This window comes from Bos javanicus, chromosome 4 (genome assembly GCF_032452875.1).
Source record: "Bos javanicus breed banteng chromosome 4, ARS-OSU_banteng_1.0, whole genome shotgun sequence".
NCBI classification, from domain to species: Eukaryota; Metazoa; Chordata; class Mammalia; order Artiodactyla; family Bovidae; genus Bos; species Bos javanicus.
The window spans coordinates 95,858,036-95,881,212 of NC_083871.1; the positions used below are offsets into that span (position 1 = coordinate 95,858,036).

The window sequence follows — 23,177 nt, forward strand, 5'->3', positions numbered from 1 at the left end:
ATGCTTCCTCTCTCTTCTCACCATGCAGTTTCCTACCAACCACTATCGGAAACAGTGTATCCTCATTCCTCTGAAGCTTATAAGCAGCACTGCTGCGCCTGTCTTCCTGACCAGACACTGAGCCGCCAGACTGAGCAGGGTCCCATCTGGGTCTCCCTGATCCAGTGTGGGGAAGGTGCCCTCATGACGCTCCTTGTAATGGAGCCCCGGGCTGGGGAGATACAGGCACAGCCTGGGGAGCAGGACTTTAGCTGGGGGAGGGGGTCTGTCCGTGGAGGTGGCTCTCCCCCATCCCCCTGCAGGCCCACATTCTCCTTGCCCTTGCGCCCCCCAAACCCCGCACTGCACCTGCTTCTCGCAGGTCCTGGGATGCAGCCAACGCAGGAGCACATTTGGCATCCTACTCCTTCCTTAGCAGCCAGTTCAAAAACAACCCTGGTAAATATTTTTCCGCGGGAGCACGTTGTCGTTCCCACAGCCACCTTCCCCCCCTCCCGAAGCTGTGAAAATCGCCAGATGTGTACGGGTTTCTCAGCTGCCCCTGGAAACCTCCGCCAGGGACCAGTCGACACTCCCGGCCCAAAAACAAAACAAAGACCAAGAGCCAGAGGGAAGTCCCGCACTGACGGCCGGTGGCCGCTGGGAGCCAAGGGAGCAAGCTCTGCGAAAGGCAGCCTGCGATTTTCCCAGGGAACGACAGGTTTCCACCTGCTGGAAGCTGAAGGTGAAGGCCGTGGGCTCAGCTTTCCAAATGTCCAAACTTTTTTTTTTTCCTGTCCTGGAGAGAAGCCTCCCCTTCTAGGAATAACACCTGCATCTTTCTTGCTGCAGGAAAATCCACGTTGGGACGCAGCGCCCACACTAAATGTGCAGCGCTTTGGAAGACAGGGGGTGGGTAGGAGCTGAGGTCAGTGTGCTCCCGGCTTGAAACCCCACTCAACTCTACAAAGAGGGTTAAATAAAGCCCCAACCCCATCACCCATGACTCTGCTCTGCACTTGGCCCAGAGAAGCAGGGGGAAGGCAGACTACCCCTCCCCTTGCAGAGCAGGAAACCTGGGTTTCTTTGGTGTTGGAGGACTGGCTAGTGGGGAGTGGGGGTCTGGTCAGGTGCTGCTTAAAAGAACAAACAATCCTCCCGAATGAATATGGCCGAACAATTGAGGGCAAGCCCCGCCCCCTGTCCCCCACCAAGGCCTGCAGGAAAAGTTAAAAGCCATGTTCCTTTTAAACAAAGCCAAGTTGTCCTCATGTTTGGGCCTTAGAGCCCAGTCAAGGAAGCTCAGTTTCCTATTCACCCCGCCTAGGAAGTGAATCAGGAATCCCAGGATCACGCCCGGCCACAGCCAGGTATCCAAATGACTGAAAAGTCACCTCCAAAAAGTAGTAGTCAAGGGGTCAATTCCAGTTGAGCTATATCAAATTCCTAAAAGATGATGCTGTGAAAGTGCTGCACTCAATATGCCAGCAAAGTTAGAAAACTCAGCAGTGGCCACAGGACTGGAAAAGGTCAGTTTTTACTCCAATCCCAGAGAAAGGCAATGCCAAAGAATGTTCAAACTACCACACAATTGCACTCATCTCACATGCTAGCAAAGTAATGCTCAAAATTCTCCAAGCCAGGCTTCAGCAGTACATGAACCGAGAACTTCTAGATGTTCAAGAGAATTTAGAAAAGGCAGAGGAACCAGAGATCAAATTGCCAATATTCATTGGATCATTGAAAAAGCAAGAGCATTCCAGAAAAACACCTGCTTTATTGACTACGCCAAAGCCTTTGACTGTGTGGATCACAACAAACTGTGGAAAATTCTGAAAGAGATGGGAACACCAGACCACCTGACCTGCCTCCTGAGAAATCTGTATTCAGGTCAAGAAGCAACAGTTAGAACCAGACATGGAACAACGAACTGGTTCCAAACTGGGAAAGGAGTACGTCAAGGCTGTATACTGTCACCCTACTTATTTAACTTATATGCAGAGTACATCATGCGAAATGCCGGGCTGGATGAAGCACAAGCTGGAATCAAGACTGCTGGGAGAAATATCAATAATCTCAGATAAGCAGATGACACCACCCTTATGGCAGAAAGCAAAGAAAAACTAAAGAGCCTCTTGAGGAAAGTGAAAGAGGACAGTGAAAAAGCTGGCTTAACACTCAACATTCAAAAAATGAAGATCATGGCATCCAGTCCCATCACTTCATGGCAAATAGAGGGAAAAACAATGGAAACAGTGACAGACTTTATTTTCTTGGGCTCCAAAATCACTGCAGATGGGACTGCAGCCATGAAATTAAAAGACACTTGCTCTTTGGAAGAAAAGCTATGACCAACCTAGACAGCATAATAAAAAGCAGAGACGACCAACAAAGGCTTGTCTGGTCAAAGCTATGGTTTTTCCCATCATGTATGGATGTGAGAGTTGGACTATAAAGAAAGCTGAATGCTGAAAAATTGATGCTTTTGGACTGTGGTGTTGGAGAAGATCCCTGAGAGTCCCTTGGACTGCAAGATCAAACTAGTGAATCTTAAAGGAAATTAGTCCTGAATATTCATTGGAAGGATTGATGCTGAAGCTGAAATTCCAATAGTTTGGCCACCTGATGCAAAAAGCTGATCATTGGAAAAGACCCTGATTTTGGGAAGGACTGAAGACAGGAGGAGAAGGGTACAACAGAGGATGAGATGGTTGGATGGCATCACCAGCTTGATGGACATGAGTTTGGGCAAGCTCTGGGAGTTGGTGATGTGCACAGACTGGAGGCCTGTCGTGCTCCAGTCCATGGGGTCACAAGAAGTCAGACATGACTGAGCGATCGAACTGAACTGAACTGAAAAGTAGCCGAGGAGGCTCCACGTCACCAGAACAGCAGGTGCGAACACCCACACCCCATGCAGTGATTTCACAGTTGTTCTTTTCAGAAGAAACTAGGAGCAAAATGAAATGTTTCCTTCCAAGGTTCCAAAGGTCAGGACGGGGTTCAGGGTTGCTTGGGTCACACAAGGGTGATTCTGAAGTCAGACCCAGGGCTCCTTCTCCTAGGTGGAGAACGGGAGGCACCACCTCTTGTTCTCGGCCTCACAGGCTCCTGACCATACTGTTCCCCACTCTCTTCACTGCAACTCACCACCCTCCGAGTGGGTGCAGAAGCCTGGATGTCTGGGCCAAGTGTCTCTGGTATCCCTACATCTCAAGCACTAAGACAGAAGTGCTCAAGTGGAAGACTGACTCTGGTAAACAACCATGATCCTCCTGCCTCGAGTTTCCCATCTGAAAAGTGGGTGCAGTGCTCTGGAGGTGGCACATCCAGGGCCAGAGGATTTCAGGGAGACTGGTCCTTTATAGACTGGTCTTTGCTTTTAGAGTGGTAGCATCATGACTAAAGATGCAGCCAGAGGAGTAGCTGATGCCCACCCCTCAGGCTGGGGAAGCAGGGGCCAGAGAGAGGCAGAGTTACAGAGCAGACAGGGCCGGATGTGGCTCAGTGTATGGTCCTCTGTGACTTTTCTGGGTATGTCCTCTGCTCTAGAAGCCGTGCAGACATCGCTTTCCTCCACATCCCTGGGTCATACCGTCAGAACCAGAAAGTGAAAGTGAAAGTCACTCAGTAGCATTCGACTCTTTGCAACCACATGGACTATACAGTCCATGGAATTCTGAAGTGGGTAGCCTTTCCCTTCTTCAGGGGATCTTCTCAACCCAGGGATCAAACTCAGGTCTACCACATTGCAGGCAGATTCTTAACCGTCTGAGCTACCAGGGAAGCTCAAGAATACTAGAGTGGGTAGCCTATCCCTTCTCTAAGCGAACTTCCCCACCCAGGGATCGAACAGGGGTCTCCTGCATTGCAGGCAGATTCTTTACCAGCTGAACTACCCAGGAAGCCATCAGAACCAGAGGGACCCTAGAAATCATGGATTCCCTCTCCATCAAGGGAAAGATGGGCAAACAGATAGTCAGCATCCTGGGCAACAGGTCACGCCTCCTTTGGTAACCAGAACTCTGTGGTCCAATTCCCAGGTGGCTGTCTATCCTGGGGGCATATGCCCTACACTCCCGGTAGGGCCTGACTCTCAAAAAGCTAACTGTCCATAGCATAAGCTCTCTAGTGCCCTGACCCACTGTATCTGCAGAGAAGCTGACACCGGGATAACCTCGAGGTGGGTGGGGGGTGGTAAGCAATCTTGCATGATGCTCTAAGGGTCTTCTGGTAAAGGGGTGCATTGGGGAGTAGGCTGACAGCACAGCACAGTGGGAAGGCAGGGACCCAGCCCATGCTACTCAGCAGTGCCCCCTAAAGCTGGGGTGCACGACTAAGCCTGCCTGAGCAAGGGGCTCCCAGCTCATGGACCTGCCTGGGAGAAGGTAGGGGCCTCACCTGCCAGTGGCAGCTTGGGAAGCACAGGCAAGCTGGTGACTCAGCAGACAAAAACAAACTCTTTTCAGCCATTTGGTTCCCTGAATCCCAGGAAAATGACAGACTGAGGGTGGATGAGGTCTTAGCACTGAGTGGAAAGTTCCAGCATCACTACCTCTGGTGAGCCATTTTAGGGTGCTGGCTCTGGAAGCCCCCTTCTCCAAGGCTTGAGACAGGATGACAGAGTCAGATCGAACTGGAAACGGAGATGTCACGATCAGGGGCTCAAAAGAGCAGGGGCAGAGGCACAACAGGAAGGAAGCTGGAAGTAACTGGCGAACTGCGTTTGCTCCCATTGGAGCGAAAAGGTCAACCATCAGAAGACGCACAACCAGTCTTCATGATGCCTCCAACTTCCATGTGAGAAACGCTTTGACCTTTAAGCACCCAGGAGAGGCCACTAGCCTTGAATGCCACTCATCCTGCCCAGACTCAGGTACAAGCAGCTTTCCTAGTGGCCACAGCCTTCCAGAAGTTTCCTACGAAGCCCCTAAGGAAGGAGGGCCTGCTCCTGCTCCATCACCACGTCAAGAAGATCTTGCTTAGGGGAATTCCCTGCGGGTCCACTGGTTAAGAATCTGCCTTCCAGTGCAAGGGATGAAGGTTTGATGCCCGGCTGGGGAATTAAGATCCCATATTCCATGGGGCGACTACTGAGCCCTTGTGCTCTGGAAGCCGAGTGCTGCAATGAAGATAATGTGTGTTGCAACTAAGACTCGGGGCAGCCAAACAATTAACAAGTAATGAATAAATAGAAGATCTGGCTTTGCGACACCCCAGACACAGCCAGTTGTGTTTTTACATTTGACCTGGTCCAGGTCTTTACATGGGCTTCTCAGGTGGCACGAGAATCCACCCGCCATGCAGGAGACTCAAGAGACAGAGCTTCGATCCCTGGGTCAGGAAGATCTCCCAGAGAAGGGAATGGCAACCCACTCCAGTATTCTTGCCTGGAGAATCCCATGGACAGAGGAGTCTGGGGGGCTACAGTCCATGGGGGTCACAAAGAGTCAGCTGGACATAACTGAGCACACACACAGAGATCTTTACATAGGATTGTCTGGGTTTTGGCTCTGAAAGTCACCCTCTCAATCCTGGGTAAACTGGGACTGTTGGTCACTAACTTCACGCTGGCATCCCCCCAGTAGATGTTCTATTAAAAAGAGGAACGAAAAGAGGAAAAGGTTCCATGGTTAAGGTGTGCCTGAGGAACTTGGGGTTAAAGAAAAGTAATGAGGACCCCTCAGACCACTTCAGATCCTAGAATGTGTTGACTTTCCACCGAGGGGAGCACAGTAGGCAGCATTTCCCAAACGTTTTGGATCATGGTTCCCTTTTATTCAAAAAACAATATTTTATTCATTTATCAAACATTTACTGAGAGCGTAATTATTAAAATTTTGAGTAGTACTGGGTGTTCTTTGGAAGGAATGATGCTAAAGCTGCAACTCCAGTACTTTGGCCACCTCATGTGAAGACGTGACTCATTGGAAAAGACTCTGATGCTGGGAGGGATTGGGGGCTGGAGGAGAAGGGGACGAGAGGATGAGATGGCTGGATGGCATCACCGACTCGATGGACGTGAGTCTGAGTGAACTCTGGGAGTTGGTGATGGACAGGGAGGCCTGGCGTGCTGCGATTCATGGGGTCTCAAAGAATCGGACACAACTGAGCGACTGAACTGAACTGAACTAAGTGTTCTTTTTGGACAGTTTGGGACACAGCTCATCTCCCTGAATTGTGAAAGGGAAAAAAAAACCCCATATGGTGCTAGCCCAGATTTACCATCTCAGTAAACAGAGGCACAGGACACACCCCACTGGCGTTTATTGTGGAGAAAACCAAAGGCAGCTCCGAGAGGAGTTCCTATCTTCCTCCTACCTCTTGCTTTGTGAGGAGCTACTTGTTTGCCTGGTTTTCATCAGAGGCTGGATTGTAAACTCCAGGGCCTCCCCTCCTTCCCTCCCCGGAGAAAGAAAATATAGAGGTGGCTGTGCAAAGACCAATGGCATGGTTCACTGGTTGGCTTGGCTGCACTCACTGGGAGTTTGGCGCAGAGTCACGGTGAGGAAGGATGGAGAAAGGAAGCTACAGAGAAGGAGAGACTCAGACCCACGTGCTGGACAGGGCAGTGGAGCACGGGTGGCGGGAGGAGCACTTATCCAGGGTGAAAAAAGAGAAACGGACTATTCACAATAGCCAAGACAGGAAGCAACCTAAATGTCCACTGACAGTTAAGTGCATAAAGAAGATGTAGAGTGTGTGTGTGTGTATAATTTATACACATGCAGTGAATAACTACTCAACCATAAAAGAGTGAAATATGCCATTTGCACCAACATGGATGGACTTAAGAGATTCTCATACTAAGTCTGACAAAGAAAAACAACTATTATTTATCATTTCTATGTGTAATCTAGAAAATAGTACAAATCAACTTATTTACAAAGCAGAAACAGACTCACAGACACAGAAAACAAATTTACAGTTACCAAAGGGGAAGAGGGGGAGGGAGGCATAAATCAGGAGTACGGGCTTAATAGATATGCATCACTATAGATCCCCTGGAGAAGGGAATGGCTATCCACTGCAGTATTCTAGCCTGGAGAATTTCAGGGACGGAGGAGCCTGGCGGGCTACAGTTTATAGGGTTGCAAAGAGTTGGACACCACTGAATGACTAGGGGCTTCCTGGGTGGCTGAGTGTACAAAGACTCTGTCTGCAATGCAGGAGATGTGGATTCAATCCCTGGGTCAGGAAGATCCCCTGGAGGAAGGCATGGCAACCCACTCCAGGATTCTTGCCTGGAGAATCCCATGCACAGAGAAGCCTGGAGGGCTGCAGTCCACGGGGACACAAAGAGTCGGAGCGGACACAAAGAGTCGGACACGACTGGAGCGACTGAGCATAAGTACCACTATATTGAAAAATAAAGAACAAGGACCTCCTGAAGAAACACAGGGAAGTACGTTTAATTGATAACCTATAATGGAAAGAATCTGAAGCGTCCACTTGAAAATAACACAGTATCGTAAATCAACTATAGCTAAATAAAATTTGAAGAAAAAAGGAAAAAGAGCCATGTGATGGGAGACTCCATTTCACAGGGTGATGGGCAGAAGAACCTCAGAGGCTGCCAGGGTCAGGATCTGAGGGGCTTCAGGAAAGCCTGTATTGACTTGAAGCCCAGAAGTGAAGGGCAGTGCCCCCTAAGGGTGAAGTGAGAAGCACCTGGGTGGGAACTAGGAAGGAAGGGACCTGACCATCGGAGCCCCTTCTTAGCTAAGCACACCCTCATCCAGGACTACAGCGTACAACTAATCCCCCAGAACCAGGGCCCTCGTCCTGAGTGGCCCGGCTGCAGTGACTCAATGGGAAAAGGTCACGGAGGAGAAAGCTCAGCCCAGCAAGGCCACGGCAGATGCGCCAGTTTGGGAGGGGGCAGTGGCAGGATCTGTTTCATCACACCTCACCTTGGGTTAGAGCTGAAGTCAACTAAAGAAATAAAACTAAAGTATTGTCAGGCCCATCACTGACATGACATATGAAATATTCAACCCTCACCGAGGAAGGCAGGAGGAGACAAGCCAGGAAACAAGTCTGAAATCACAAGGCTAGTAAGCGACAATGTGCTCAGTTGCTCAGTCATGTCCAACTCTGTGACCCCACAAACTGCAGCCTGCCAGGCTCCTCTGTCCACGGAATCCTCCAGACAAGAATACTGGAGTGGGTTGCCATTTTCTCTTCCAGGGAATCTTCCTGACCCAGAGAACCCCTGCATTGACAGGTGGTTTCTTTACTACTGAGCCACTTGGGATTCAAGCTTCTGACTTTGAAGCCTGGGGCACTATGCCAGGAGATTTCTATTTTTCTTCTCTATGACTACAGAGAGAACTCTCAAAGGACTTCTTTTGTGGAGACCAACTCTATAGAACAGATAATTGCAGAGCCTTACCAAGTGAATGGGATGTGAATTGGATCCCTCCCAACGGACCTACTCTTCGTTTTCCCCTCCAGGAGTGTACCCCAAGCTCTTGGAGGCGCTAAAACAGTTCACAGAACCTCTCCAGGTTTAAGGGTCACTGGCCTCCAGCTGCTGCTCTCGCAAGAGTCCATGGACAAAACTCCTAAGAACAGTACCTCCTGCTGCCCTGCACTTGCCCTGCTGAGGCGGGAAGAGGAGCATGGGACACAGAAACTCTTCTTTCCCATCCAGAGAAATGTGGGGGACAGGAGTCCCCCATGCTTGCCCTGGCTGAGGCGCTGCTCATGGGATGGCCCCAGGGCACCTGGCTCACTGGTGCAGCTCGTGGCTGAGGGACTGGAGAGGGAGGGAGCTGGGTTTCCCTGAGCATCACAAGGAGCTGCTCCACCAATACGAAAAGGCTGGAGCTGCAAAAAGCAAGGACCAAGCTGGACGTGGCTGAGCCAGAAGGTGGCAAAGCCTAAGGTCACAGGGGCCAACTGCTTGTTTCACTCGTGCAGACAGATGCAAAGTGGATCTTACTACAAGGTAGGAGGACTGAGGGAAGAGAAAACCAGTGAGCAGGACCATGATAGCATGTGCCAGGGACCTATTCCAATATCCATCATCCTTCACTTCTTTACAACAGAAGCACTGATTGTTGGTTAGGCACATGTCTGCCTGAAATAAAGCTCACTCTTCCTGCTTCCCTTGCAGCTACATGTGACCATAGAACCAAGTTTCATTCAACAAACTGTAACTGGATGGGGTGTGTGTGGTTTCTAGCAGAAGAGCTGCAGCCTTCTTGTTCTTTTCTCCTGACAACTGGAGCCTGAGTAGCTACCTTGGACCACAAGGCAGCTCACCCTCCTGCCTCTGTGTCCACTCCGCCATGGATGAGGCCAGCCTCCCTACCACCTGCTTCTCTGCTGGAGTCAGGTCAGGAGCCTCATAGTTGGAAAGCCCGAACTGGCAGACAAGATTTCAGGTTCTAATACAGCTCACTCTGCCTCTTGCTCACTCACTCAGCAAATATTTATCGAATACCTACTATGTGCTGGGTACTCTTGTGGATGCTATGGCTACAGCACTGACCAACAGAAGTCCCTGCCCTTGTGGAACTCAGGGAAAAGACAAAGAAATGAATGCCCATCAGGAGAGATGGAGAAAAGTCTCAGGGGAGAAGGGGTGGGGGTGTGGAGGCCCGAAAGCTTCTCTGAGAAGGTGGCACTGCAGCAGAGAGCTGAAGGAAATGTCAGATGTGGCAGGCAGACATTGGGAATAAGAGCTGCTTATGTGATCTACCATGGCCCTTGGTGCCTGGGGCCTCCATTTGCCCTCTCTGGAATAATCTGTGAGATAGAGGCTGTCCATAGGCAACCTCTGTGGCCCTGGCTGGAAGGTCTCACTCCAGTCAGCAGGATCTGAGCAGATTAGCAGAGGAATCAGACCAGATGGAGATGGAGGGATCCCTCGGACAGAGCTCTATGAATTTCTGCTGCAAAGGGGGCATGGGTTCAACCCCACCTTGCCTACGTTCAGTTGAAGAATTACAAAGTGTCCTGGCCTTCCCACTGTCCCTTCCATGCTGACCTGAACTGGAAGGTTAGGGGTCAGACAACTGTGGGCTCCCAGGTCAGTCCATGCATCTCCAGGGGTCCAGCTCTGGGAGGGTCCTCTGCACCCCAAGCTGGAGCTGCACGGCCAGCCACACATGGACATTTCTCCACACTCTCTTCCCACTGGGCTGAGGCCCACCGCCTTCCGGCCATGACAATTGGCGGACAGGGTGCCACCCTGCACCCTGGCCCTAGGGAAGTTGGAGGTGGCTGACCCCGAGGGGTGTAAGGCTACAAAGGAAGAGAGGGTGGTGGTGGTGCGTGCCAGGGCAAGGGGTGGGGACAGTGGGAGGATGGGTGGCTGGAAGGCCAAGAGGCTGGAGATCTGTGCTGGTTGTGGGAGTGGTCCACAGCAGTGCCTGTATGACAGCACAGGGTGGGGACACATGAGGAGGGGCCACGTGGGGTGGGGGCTCGTGGGGTGGGGGCTCATGGGGTGGGGGCTCGTGGGGTGGGGGCTCGTGGGGAGGGGGCTTGTGGGGTGGGGCCACGTGGGGAGGGGGCTCGTGGGGTGGGGGCTCGTGGGGAGGGGGCAGGTGGGGAGGGGCTGCTCCTGAATCTGTGCACTAGTCCTGGAACAATGACTTCTCACCTGCTCTTTGTTCTGGATTCTGACTCCATGCTGCGGATACCAGAGGCGCCCAGGCAATGGGAGACAAGACACGCAATCACGACGCGTGGGGCCAGCACTCTGACAGGGGAGCCTAAATCTTCAGTGACAAAGTGGCTCCAAGCCTCAGTGTACCTGGCCAGTGGAGGGGTGGGGAGAGAGCCTGGGCACCCAGCAGAGATGTCACCACCAACCATGCAGCCCTGTCTTCACAGGGTCGGAGGGAGTTTCTCCAATGCCCAGGGAAGAATGAGCCCTGAGGTTGAGTACATTTACTAGTGGCTGCGGCTGCAGACACGCACATGCACACACGTCCCCAAGAGGCCCAGAGAACTTCAGCAAGTTCATCCCCTCATCTGAAAAAACGAGGGGGCGTAGAAGATGACTTCCAAAAGGCTCCCTGCTCTAGAATTCTGTGTTCTCTGACTTTCTGGGTTATTCAGAAGTACTGTGGAAACCACCCTTTGTTGACTGAATTCTATTTTGAACAGCCAGTAGGCTGCCTACTTGAAGGTATCTTATGGACTGCTGCTGCTAAGTCACTTCAGTCGTGTCTGACTCTCTGCGACCCCATAGACGGCAGCCCACCAGGCTCCCCAGTCCCTGGGATTCTCCAGGCAAGAACACTGGAGTGGGTTGCCATTTCCTTCTCCAATCTTATGGACTACACTGTTGCAAATACAAGGAGGCTCCTTACCGTGTATCTTTTGTGTAGATTTTCTTGAAGGCTTTCCCTACAGAGAATACCTAGAGCTGTGATTACCTACCGGTGTGGCCTGAAGAGTGGTGATCCCAGATCTGCCACCTGATGTTCTAACAGCCCCACAAAGTGGACAGGACACAGGACAAGGAGAGAAGCACACCACTACGTGGGGTTGGCTGGGGATGAAACGAGACACGGACACCCCCTGCTGAGCCCCCTGCCCTGCATCCTACATTGTGGGCATGACTAGGAAGTAAGCCTTGAGCTGAGGACAGAGCTCCAGCCTCCTCTCAGTCTGATGAAGTCTATAGGCAGGCTTGGGTTCGGACGGCTGGGCAGGGAGTGGGCAGAGGGTGGTCACTCCCCTTCTCCAGGAACGTGGGAGGATATCCACTCTGGCTCGAGCTTGTACTTGGCAGCCCTGCACAGGATCCCAGGGGGTGTGAAGAAGCCGGCCCTTCCTGGGGTAAGGATCGTCTACATTCCGATGCCCCTCCCAAGAAGTGCCAAGTGCTGTTCGGAGGGTTCCTTTCACTTCCCTTAGGAGCTGAGCGGTCCTCACAGCGGCCGCCTGGCTGGTCTGTATTCCCACGCCCAGAAGTCCTGAACCTCCGTGGTTGCTTCCAGTGGCTCTGGCTGCTGCAGAAAGAGCCTGGTGGCCAGCATCACCACAGGGGTTCGAGCTGGCCTCATGCCTCCCACTTCCAGAGCGCCTGAAAAGCCAGGGGCTGGGGCCAGTTCCCCTCAAGTTTCCCAGTCCAGATAACATTTCCTGAGCTTAGTGCCCAGTGCTGCGCTGGGCCCTGGAGGACAGATGAATGTGCTACCGGCTCTGCCCTGAGGGGCTCCCTGAGTGGTGGAGGAGACGCCCTTACAGACCCTGGAACAGGACTGGGTTCCCTCTAGGAAAGCTCGGCAGAGGTGATACCAGAAGGATGGACGGGGTTAATGCTCCAACCCTCCCCACCCAGGGGGATTCACCCCAGGTGGAATTCCCATCCTTTCTGGGCTTCCAAAGCGGGGGCAGAGATATCAAAACCCTACTCAGCAGGACCCCTTCCTCTCCCTCCAAATTTTGAGGAAAAAAGCAAAGGCAGGGAGCTGCCTCTCCCCCCACCTCTGTGCCCTGGCTTCTCTAGGTCCTGGGCGACCCCCAGAGGGCCCTCCCTCCCTGATGGCCACACCCTGCAGCTCTGGCCAAGCAGCCACCTGGTGTCTCCGGGAGTCTTTCCTCAACCTCCCCAGCCCGTCCGCACCTCCCTCTCAGCCTGCTGGAACCAGTCTCCTCCCAGTACCGCCCCCTCTTTGTCTAGCTCACTCCTGCCTCAAAGCCCAAACAGCACCTCACTGGAACACCCGCTGTCCCCAGCCCCACCCCATGGAATGTTCTTTCTGGGCTCTGAAAGTTCACCTCCTCCCCAAAGCCTCCTTGCAGTTCATTGACTCCCTCAGCTCAAGAAGCCCCCATCATATCCCCAGCTTCTGATCCACGTCTTCGCTACACCCTGCAATTCATTCTGCCTCAGGCCACCCTAGGAAGGATCTCTCACCCCCTGCTGATCCTTTTATTTTAAAATCCCTGTCTAGGACTTCCCTGGTGGTCCAGTGGTTAAGACTCTGTGCTCCCAATGCAGGGAGCACTGGTTTAATCCCAGGTCAGGGAACTAAAGTCCCGCGTGTTGCATGGGGTGGCCAAAAAATTAATTAATTAAAAAATAAAATAAAATCCCTGTATAACCCCTGCCTCACTTTGTCCAAATCACCCCTTCCCAAATCCTGCCACTTCTCCACATATGCCACCCTTTCCACCAACACGTGGCACTTTAAGCTTCAGTTTTTTGTTACTGCTTAGCAATTGACACAGACATTAGCAGAATCTTGATGCTGGGGGAAGAGCGCGTATGGCTTATTAACCATAAAAGCCAGGATTTTTTGAGTTCTGATGGTGAGTTGGGCACAACGGCAAACTCATTAATATGTTATCTCTCATTTTCAGAACAACCTGCAAGATGGAGATTTGTTGTCATTTTTTACAGACTCAAAGACGTTCACTATCTGGTCTTCAGTCATGTAAGTCTGTCTGATCCAAAGTTCGAGTGTTTTCAACCACCTCTAGCTGCCTTTCCCTTGCCTAAGATTCATCCATCGAATGACACAATCAGACCCTTAAGACAGTGCTCAGTCAACCTGTCCTTTCGGCAAAAGCCCAGAAATGTCACAGTGACACTAGATGTTCCCCTGCTCTTTCATTCTGTCTTACAGATATGGAAACAGGTTTAGAGGTACAATTTGCCATATGGTTCAACCAAGTGGATATCAAACCAGAAAGGGGTCTAAATGGGTTGTCGGCACCGGGCTGGATGCTGCTGACGCTGTGTGACCCAGCTACAATAGAAGGTAAGATCCCAGGGCCCTGTCGGATATAATTCATTTGTTCTACTTGAAACCTTGCTTAGAACTAAATCACAGGATTCCAGCAGTTTGGGGGTTCACCCTCCCAGATGACTGCAACTCAGCCAGCCATACCTTCAGAAGAGCAGAGATGAAGCCGTCCTTACTGGGTCCCTATGGTGTGCTCAGTCATGTCCAACACTTTGCGACCCCATGGACTATAGCCCGCCAGGCTACTCTCTCTGTCCATGGGATTCTCCAGGTAAGAATACTGGAGTGGGTTGCCATTCCCTTCTCCAGGGGATCTTCCCAACTCTGCCACAGTCTGCACCCTTCAGCCTTCTCTGGTCTCAGTATAGCAAATAATAATGTTAATAGTGATATTCCCTTGCCAGCTAACACTCTTCAACACACTTCCCGTTATCACTACATACAATGGTAGCATTTTAGGAACCGGACACCTGGGCTCAGAAAGTCCAAGTGATTTGCTGGTGGGAGAGGAAGCAGGGTTATGGTTCCTCTTTTCTTTACCACAGATGGAGCTCCTACCATACTCCATGCCCCATGCTAGGCTTGAAGAGGGCTTCTTGGAAGAGACAGGGTTTCTGGGCAGTGCACAGGTGCCAAGGAAGAGAGTCCCAGCCTCGAAGCCAGCAAGGAGTGGGGCTTGGAGCTCTTTGCATTTTATGGGTGGCTCCAGACAGAGTGACCTCTGAGGACAGAGGAGCAGAGGTCTCATCCCACAGCCTCCACCTTCTCCTTCAAGCTCAGCTCCTGAAGCTCAGAGGCACTGGGAACTACCCCAGCCTTCCTAACACAGCCCATCTCCCTTCTGGATGGTGCTAAGAGGCTCCTGGCAGAAAGGGTGTGCGTCGGGTCCACACTGAGGTCCATTTGCCTGAGAGCAGGACTGAGAAGAGACGCCCCACTCCTGCATCTGCTCAGCCCTGCAGGTTGTGCAAATCTGCAGTGCTCCTCACACTGGAATCCCTCCTGCAGGCGTCACCTCTTCACCCACTCACCCCTTTCAGGCCAGGCTGTGGAGTCTCAGGGCCGCTCCCTGGAGGATGCCCAAACCTACTTGCTCCTTGAGAGCCTGCCCCTTGCCATGAGCAAAGTTCCCTCTGACGAAGAAAACAGACTGCACTGCCATGCCACCCCACCCTTCCCCTAAGACTTTAGTCCAGAAGGCAGCACCTACCAAGAAGAGCAAGGTCCCCTCTCTGTCTCAACTGTCACCACAGCCCTCCTGACTCTAGAATGGAAACAGGGCTCTTTCTCCCTGCAGACACCTGCTCTGGTGGGCAAGAAAGAAATGCTTCTCTCTCCTGGGGCTGAGACTCCTAGCTGTTCCTAGGGACTCTGGGACAGTACCTGTCCCACCAGATTTTCACCTTTAGAAGAAATATGGGAGATGTGTCTATGGCACAGTCCAGGCTGGTTTCATGAGAGAGAAATTCTTTTCTCCACAAAGGGCTGGGAGGGACTCTCACCTTCCTGGCCGTGTACAGAGAAGGGAGTTGTTCCCTCGGTGCCCTGGAGGCAGGGGCCCCACTCAGGTGAGTCTGGGATTGTGGAGAATCCACTTATTCCCTCCCCCTTTCCACCTGCCCCAGCACAGGTTCAAGTGAGCTGAGTGACCACATGCACTCAGCAGAACGCGAAACACATGGCCTCGAGGGCCGTTACTGGAGGTTTGTCACCTGTTTCGGGGACTTCCTCATAAGCTCCAAGCCTGCCGCTCTGCCTGGAATTAACGACGACACAATACCGTCCCTTACCGCTCCAACGCGGAGAAAAAAGTGATCAGACGCTGGGGGTCCAGTGGAAGCGTGGAGGCTCGCGGTGCCCCAAGTCCCGACTCTAGGACAGCGAGCCCACTCAGCGCCGGAGCGCCCCTGTTTGCCCGAACAGAACCCATCGCAACTCCACCCACGTGGAGATCCGGACGACCCACGCTCGGATCCCGGCACCTGCGGCGTTCTCCGGGGGTGGGAAGGGGCCTGGCTGGTGCAAGGTCAGGGCTCCGCGTGTGGCCCCGGGTAGTAGTGGGCGCAGGGGCTGCTCCCGGGTCCCGCCACGAGGCAGGGCGGGTTTCCCAGCAGCGGGCCCGGCCGGGGGCGCACCGGCACAAGGGGAGTCCCGGCGGAGCCCGAGCCACCATCACTGACCATTACCGGAGAGCAGCAGCGGCAGCGGCAGCAAAAACGCCGAGAGCAACAGCGCGGAGCGCATCGTGTCCTAGGCGCGGGCGCGGAGCAGGTGGCTGCGGACTTGGCCAAGGGTCCGGGCGGCGGGAGCGTCTGGACGCCTCTCCGGGAGGCCTGGCTGTGGCTCCGACGGCCGGGCGGTGGCCCGAGCGTCCCGAGTCGCGCTCCGGTGGCCCCTCCTCGCGGCCGCTGCGGCAGAGCCAGCCGAGGCGCCGAGCCAGGCGGCAGAGGAGCGGCAGGCAGCTGCGTCGCGGGCGGTATCTGCGCGGCTGCGGCCCGGCCGGCGGCTGCGGCGACTCCGGTCCCGTCCGCGCCGGCCCCCGCCCCCTCCCCTCCCCTTCCCCAGGAGCGCGCGGGCGGGGAGGCGCTGGGCGGAGAACAATGACCGAGGAGGAAACTCCGCCCTGGCGCGCGGCGGGCGGGGGAGCGCGGCCGGCTCCCGGCTCCCGGCTCCGGGCTCCGGGCTCCGGGCTCCGGGCTCCAGGCTTCTGGCGGGCGGCCCCTGCTCGGGGCAGAGAGGATGGGGGGATGTGAGCGTGAGCGCCGGGAGGCGCGGTAGCGGGGGAGATTCCCGGCACCAGACCGCCCCCTGCCCGCCCTGGAGCGCAGGTGTCTCCCGCGATACTTTTGAGGCGAGTCTGGCGGGACCGCCCCCCCCTCAACACTGCCGCGTTCCTGTTCGCCCAGATCCAGAGCTAGAAGGCTCCCAAGGCTGTGTGTTCTCCACGGAGCGCTCCAGGCCTCCCGGCTGCAGCGCGTTTTGTTGCAAAGCCTGAGGAGCGCGTCTCCCACCTGCCAGGTGCAACTCACTTGCGGGCGGGCCCGCATCGCGCACAATTTATGAGCAGGTCTGCGCTATAGGGTTTGCACCATAGGGTCTGCACCCAGCAATCTGGACTAATTAGTTGTTCAGCTTTTCTAAACCGACCTCACTTGTGAATGGAGGTGATGGGAAAAGAAATGCAAAACCAAACAAAAAACAAGACAAAATATTGAAGGATTAATCATATGTGCCACTTGGTGTTCTAAGGGCTTTGCATATATTAAATCATTTGTTCTTCGCAACAGCGATGTTTTCAGCTTCGTTTTGTAGGTATGGAATTGACTGAAAATGGCTTTTTCAGTGATCTGAAGATCACAGAACTGGTAACTATCAGACCTGCTTCTGAAAGTAGTTTGGAGAAAATACTTTTCGCAGTGCCTGGCATATAGCAATTGCTCAGTATTATTATTGTTCTTACCCTTGCTATATCAAGAACAACAATGAAAATTTAGGGCTTCGATTTAAAACCGACTTGACCTCAAAACCTAGCTATGTCCATCTATTAGCTGTAAAACCCTGGGCACGTTATTCCGTGTACCTCAGCTCTTTCCATCTGTAAAACAGGGATAACACTACCTAGCCCAGAGGGTTGCTATGAAACTTATCTAAGATAAAATGCTTAGCACAGGGCCGGGAACACAGACAGTCTGCGGGAATGAAGAGGCCCCGTTCCCAGTACTGGAAGGAGAAATTTGCAGACCCGGGGTAGCGGTGGGAATTGAATTCCATAAACCGAGTAAACCCGGTGAAAGAACAAAGACCTCCCCCTCGGTTAGGTGGTTTTTGTTTTCAAAAGCTGCTTGAATGATGCAGATCCTGGAATCCCCTGCGGAGGATGCTCAGGGGTGGCTCCGGGGCTGGGGTTGGGGGGAAGGGAAGCAGACCCAGAAGGGGAAAGATGATTAACTGGGGGGCAAGGGGTGGGGGTGCGCTAGGATTTGGTTCAAGCGACTTCTGGGTTGATAAATGGAGTCTTTCTGCCAGATGGGTCCGGGGTGGGAAAGAAGGGGTGTCCCCAGAGCCCAGCACCGTGCCAGGACCCAGCCCAGTGGACTCCTCTAGCCCCTCGAGGGGGCTACACGCATACGCTGCCCTAAAGGCACAGGATCTTTGAAGCAGAGAAGGAAGCGGGGGCACTCTAGGGTTTTTTGCGGCAGCAGGCTGGGCTTGGGACTGGCTGACCTGCCTGTTTTCTTCAGGAAGTTTCTGCAGGATCATTCTGGCCCCGTTTTCCATGCCGCATATGGGAAAGACAGAGTATGTTCCCTATAAATACTGTGGTGGGGGCGGGGCGGGGGGGGGGCTCTGACTATCTTTGATATTTTTTAGTACTGTTCCCCTTATATCTGTGCCAACAAAAGGCTTGTTTCTCTTTCTGAAACCAAGCAGTGTGCTTAAAAAGTTGGGATTTTAAAATTAGTGTATTGTGTGCTCTCTGATTTAAACAGTAATTTTGCACTCAATCGGTGGCTCCAAAAATCTAGAAAAGAGCATGTTAACTCACAAAGGGAGAGTGTATACTTCAAATTCACATGATGTGGGATTGGTCCTATTACTGTGCAAAATTAAAATGAGAGCAGACATCTCTGGCATATGAAAAGGACAGCTCTTTGTAGCCAGAGACTTGGCAAAATCAGAAATGCCCTGAACCGTCCCCAGTAGCCAGCAGCAGCGGGTCTTCCCCTCACCTTATGCAGATGGGGTTTCCAGGACTGAGGCTGGCCAGGCAGGAACATTGGCCGTGGTCAGTAAGCAGAACTGCTCCAGGCACCTGGCCTGAGCCCTGGGCCCCCTTTAACATAACACTTCCACCAACTAGTTCACTGGCTCTGAAAGTCAAAACTCAAAGGACTTTTAAAAAAATAATAATTTTATTTATTTATATATATATTTGGGGCCATGCTAGGTCTTGGTTGCTGTGAAGGCTTTTCTCTGGTTGTGATGAGTGGGGCAGGGGGCACTACTCTCAAGCTGTTGAAGGAAAGAGTGTGTTCCCTATAAATACAATGGGATGTGTGTGCAGGCTTCTCATTGCGGTAGCTTCTCTAGTTGCGGAGCATGGGCTCTAGGCACACAGGCTTCAGTAGTCGCGGCAGGTGGGCTCAGGAGTTTCAGCTTCCAGAGCACAGGCTCAATGGTTGCGGTGCACAGGCTTCGTTGCTCCACGGCATGTGGGATCTTCCTGAACCAGGGATCAGACCTGGGTCTCTTGCACTGGCAGGCAGATTCTTTACCACTGAGCCACCAGGAAAGCCCTGAGAGCACTTTGAGATGCTAGTCCATCATCCTTCTGAGATTTATTACATTTTCGTTATATGTAGCATGCATTAGCTCCCCTAGGAGACTTTCAACTGTTTTTCTTTTTTGCTTTAGACAATTATATTTATTAACATATTATTTTGAAATAATTTTAGACTAAGAGAGTTACAAGGAAAGTGCAAGAGTTCCTGAATATCCTTTACATTGCTTCCTTTAGGATTAGCGTCTAAGGAAAACACGGCACAATGACCAAAAAAAGAAAATTAACATCAGTTCAATACTATTTACTAATTAAGGCCTCAATCAAATTTTGCGACCTTTTATTTTTTATGTACTTTCTCTGGCACAGGAAGTTATCCAGGATCCCACGTTTCATCTAGTTTTCCTGTCCAGTTTCTTCTCCAGCTTATGAGAGTTCCTCGGTCTTTTTTATTTATGACATTGACAGATGTTGTCAGCTTCTTAATGTGGGTTATCTCTTATTTGCCTGCTTCCTCAGATCACCCGGAATAGCACATCACATCATAAATATAGATACAGATGCAGATATAGATCCTGAAAGCAAACATGAATGCCAACTCGTAGGTATTACATAGGAATCTATGGCACAGGTTGAAAATGGTTTTTCCCATGGTCCCTGTCAGTCAAGGTTCGCTGTTATAATACTTGGCCCCATATTTAATTTAACGATGCTGCTGACCTCATCCTTAAATGCAGGTTTGATAAAGTTCTCCTGACCCTTATCCTAAATAACTTTCATCTCCCACCACAACATCTGCATCTAGGGTTAGGACAAAGCCTCCAGCCATCACACCCACCAATAAAAAATAAAAGCACACACATCCATCCTGGGGCACATCACTGTTCATAAGGTGCCAAGGATGCTCTTACTTTGGCTTTCTAAGCCCTGAGCTCTGAGTTCCCTGGGGGCCCAGATTGGAATTTCATTCAGCGTGGAATCTCAGTGCTCAGTTCAGTGGTCCCCACCCCAAGAAGGTGCTTGATACCCAAATGCTGAATAGATAGAGAAGTCCTTGGATTTCATCTCTGAAGCTGGGCTTTATCTCTGACTGCTAAGTTTTGTGATTCCATGAATATCAGCTGAGGTTCAAATTGGGCATCTCTTCCCAAAATCATACATTTACCTATTAGTATTCAACAGCATCTACACAGACAGCGTAGAATGCCAGGCTCTGTGCTCAGTGCTAAGAATGACAATGTGGATAGAATAGCCTCGGCCCTCCTGGGGGAGAAGCAACACCTATGCACAGACATAGCTGAGGTGTTGTAGAGGCTATAACAAGTGTCATGAGCAGGCATGTGGGAAGCAGAGAGCAGGACAAACTCAGCATCACCTGGGGAGGTCAGGAATGGCTTGTGAGGAGGGAACAGGATCTTGAAGAAGGTGTAGGACTTCACCAGGAGAAGAACGAAAAGCAAAGCACTTTGGACAGGTGGAGCAATGGGTGAAAGTGAAGAGGGGCCTGTAGGCTGGTGTTTTGTCTTAAGTAGAGTTCAAGGTGTGCGGGCAGGGATGGAAGATGGGACTGGAGAGGTGGGTGGGATGAGATTCTTAGACAATGGAGAATCCCCGAAGGGTCAGAAGCTGGAGGAGACAGGACCAACTTGCCAATGAGGGAGATCACTCTAGCTGCAGTGGACAGAGGCTCAGGGGGCAGATTCGAGACTGGAGGTGAGCACAGGGCTTTGGGAGGCTAAGGCACTTACTCCTACAGGGCCTGAGCTCAGACAGTGGTGGTGGGAAAGACGAGGAGGGGCTCTAGGCAGCTCCTTGGCCTCTTTGCTGTTTGTTCATCCCTATTTTCCTTAGACCTTAATCATAAAGATGAGCTCATTAGGCAATATTTAATTTAGCTCCTGATTTCTGCTTTTCTAAATATCCACAACGCCTTACCTAAACTGTTGATTCCTTTTCTGGATTAGAAGGAATAAGAATGAAGAATTAAACAGTTAAAGAATGACTGACTCTCTACCTCCAGCATCTGCTTAGTAAATCTGCAGGTGGGCCATGAGGGTAAGAGAATATTCAATTGCAGGCAGATCAGCAGAGCAAGACAGAGTCCCAAGGAAGAGGGGAAGAAGTCAACAGGCCTGCACCCAATGGAAAGATGATGGCGAATCTGACCTCCTGCCTTAATAATTAATTGAAATTGTTTCCCCCTTTTTCCCTTTAAAAATTGTCATGGCTGAACAGAATCTTCGGAGCCAGGCCCTGCATACAAGTCCACTTTCTCTCCAGATTGCTGGCTTTTATGAATAAAGCATCTTTCTTCTCTTTGAAACTTGCTCCTCCATTTATTGGCTGTTGAAGGGCAAGCAGTCAAACGTATGTTCAGTTACAGGGCCTGATGCATGAGGTATTTGGAGAGCAGAATCGATAGGACTTGGTGACTTGCTGGATGTGGGCATGGTATGTGTGATATGTCGAGGGCATGGAGCCATGGAAGGAGTCTAGGCTTACTTGGGTTTCTGGGTGAATTATCAAGTGCCAAGGTTTAATGTCACTAACTGAGGTCGAGGACATAGCAGCAAGTTTGGGAGTAGAAAAAGAAGAGTCCTATTTTGAATGTGATGACTCTGAAGGCCCCTGAGGCACTCAGGGGCCATGTCTAGAAGTTTTATCTGTGACACTGAAGCTCTATCGGTGACACTGAAGCTCTGTCTGTGACACTGAGGTCAGGACAGGAAAGAGATTGGAGAGCCATCGGTGTGCAGGCAGGGGTGGAGACATGGCAGTGGTTATTACCCTGGGATGCTCTGCTGTGAGAAGAAGCTGGAGGCAGAGCCTTTCAGCTCTCATGGAATAGGCTGAGGAAGTGGAGATGGGGGATTTGGAGCTGCCTAGGAGGTAACCAAGAGAGAAGGGTGCCGTGGAAACAGAGAGAAGTGGATATTGTAGTAATAAGATGGTCTAGGGTCACCTGCTGTAAAAACTGAAATTTACAGATTGGATCTGGCAATGGGAGAGTCACTGGAAATCTCGTCTGGAGTGATCTGAACGACATACAGTAACTTGGGGGAGTGTATGGAGATGAGGAAACAGAGGCATTGAGTGTGGGAGGAGGGAAAATGTGGGGTCGAGGGAAAGGTTTGGTTGTATTTGTGTGTTCGATGTATTAAAATTGAAGAGGCACCCATGATTGTGAGCAAAGAGGAAGAATCCAGTTCAAGGGAAGAAGTTCCAGGAAATGAGAGGTGAAGCAGAGATGGAAGGAGTGATCTCAGGCAAAGAAGCTCCGTTGCTGAAGGTGTGGGATTGGCAGAGGAGAAATGGCCTTGGAGTGAGTCAGCGGCAGTTCGAATCTTCTGTGATTTAATAGCTCTGTGACCTTGGGCTTTTACTTAACTTCTCTGAGTTGGAGCCTCTTTTTTTCTATAAAATAAATAATACCGTGAATCTTCAGAGAAGGCAATGGCACCCCACTCCAGTACTCTTGCCTGGAAAATCCCATGGATGGAGGAGCCTGGTGGGCTGCAGTCCATGGGATCGCTAAGAGTCGGATACGACTGAGCGACTTGACTTTCACTTTTCACTTTCATGCATTGGAGAAGGAAATGGCAACCCACTCCAGTGTTCTTGCCTGGAGAATCCCAGGGATGGGGGAGCCTGGTGGGCTGCCGTCCATGGGGTCGCACAGAGTCCGACACGACTGAAGTGACTTAGCAGCAGTAGCAGCGTGAATCTTGCAGAATCACCGTGAGAATGTGAGGGAGTATGTGATGCCTAGTTGACACTCAATAAATGGAGGGTCATATTCTTGGGTCAACAAAAGAACTGGTCTACTTCCCACCTCTCTTGGAAGGAGCAGGGGCAACAGGGCGATTGCTCAACGGTCAACAGCAGCTCATGCTGCTCCTTGGCAGACATTTCCCCTCTCGGAGGCCCTCATGCTGGGTCAGAAAAGCGGGTCCTGCCCCAGAACGACAGGTTTTCCCATCGTGGTTGCCTCTAGGTAGGCCAAGCTTCGGGCTGCAAAATCAGGCTTTGTTGTTGTCGTTCAGTTGCTAAGTCGTGTCCCCCTCTTTGCAACCCCATGAACTGCAGCACACCAGGCTCCTCGCTTCTCTTCCTTTGGGCTAAGACCAAGTGTTGTACCCCATTTGATGGATAAGGAAACTGAGGTGTTCATGGAAATGAAGTAGCTGACCTAAGATCAC

General features: G+C 51.7%; 1 protein-coding gene across 2 annotated transcripts in view; it reads right to left on the reverse strand.

Annotated features, from left to right (window-relative positions):
• PODXL (podocalyxin like) overlaps window positions 1-16,219 on the reverse strand; it is a 49,455-nt gene extending 33,236 nt beyond the window's left edge. Inside the window, exon 1 of one of the 2 annotated variants that reach the window (XM_061415401.1) lies at window positions 15,878-16,219. In XM_061415401.1, coding sequence (XP_061271385.1) covers window positions 15,878-15,941 — 64 coding nt within the window. In that variant the 5' untranslated portion in view covers window positions 15,942-16,219. The remainder of the gene's footprint in view (window positions 1-15,877) is intronic. The other variant, XM_061415402.1, reaches the window with a different exon arrangement.
• Between the last annotated feature and the right edge of the window lie 6,958 nt (window positions 16,220-23,177).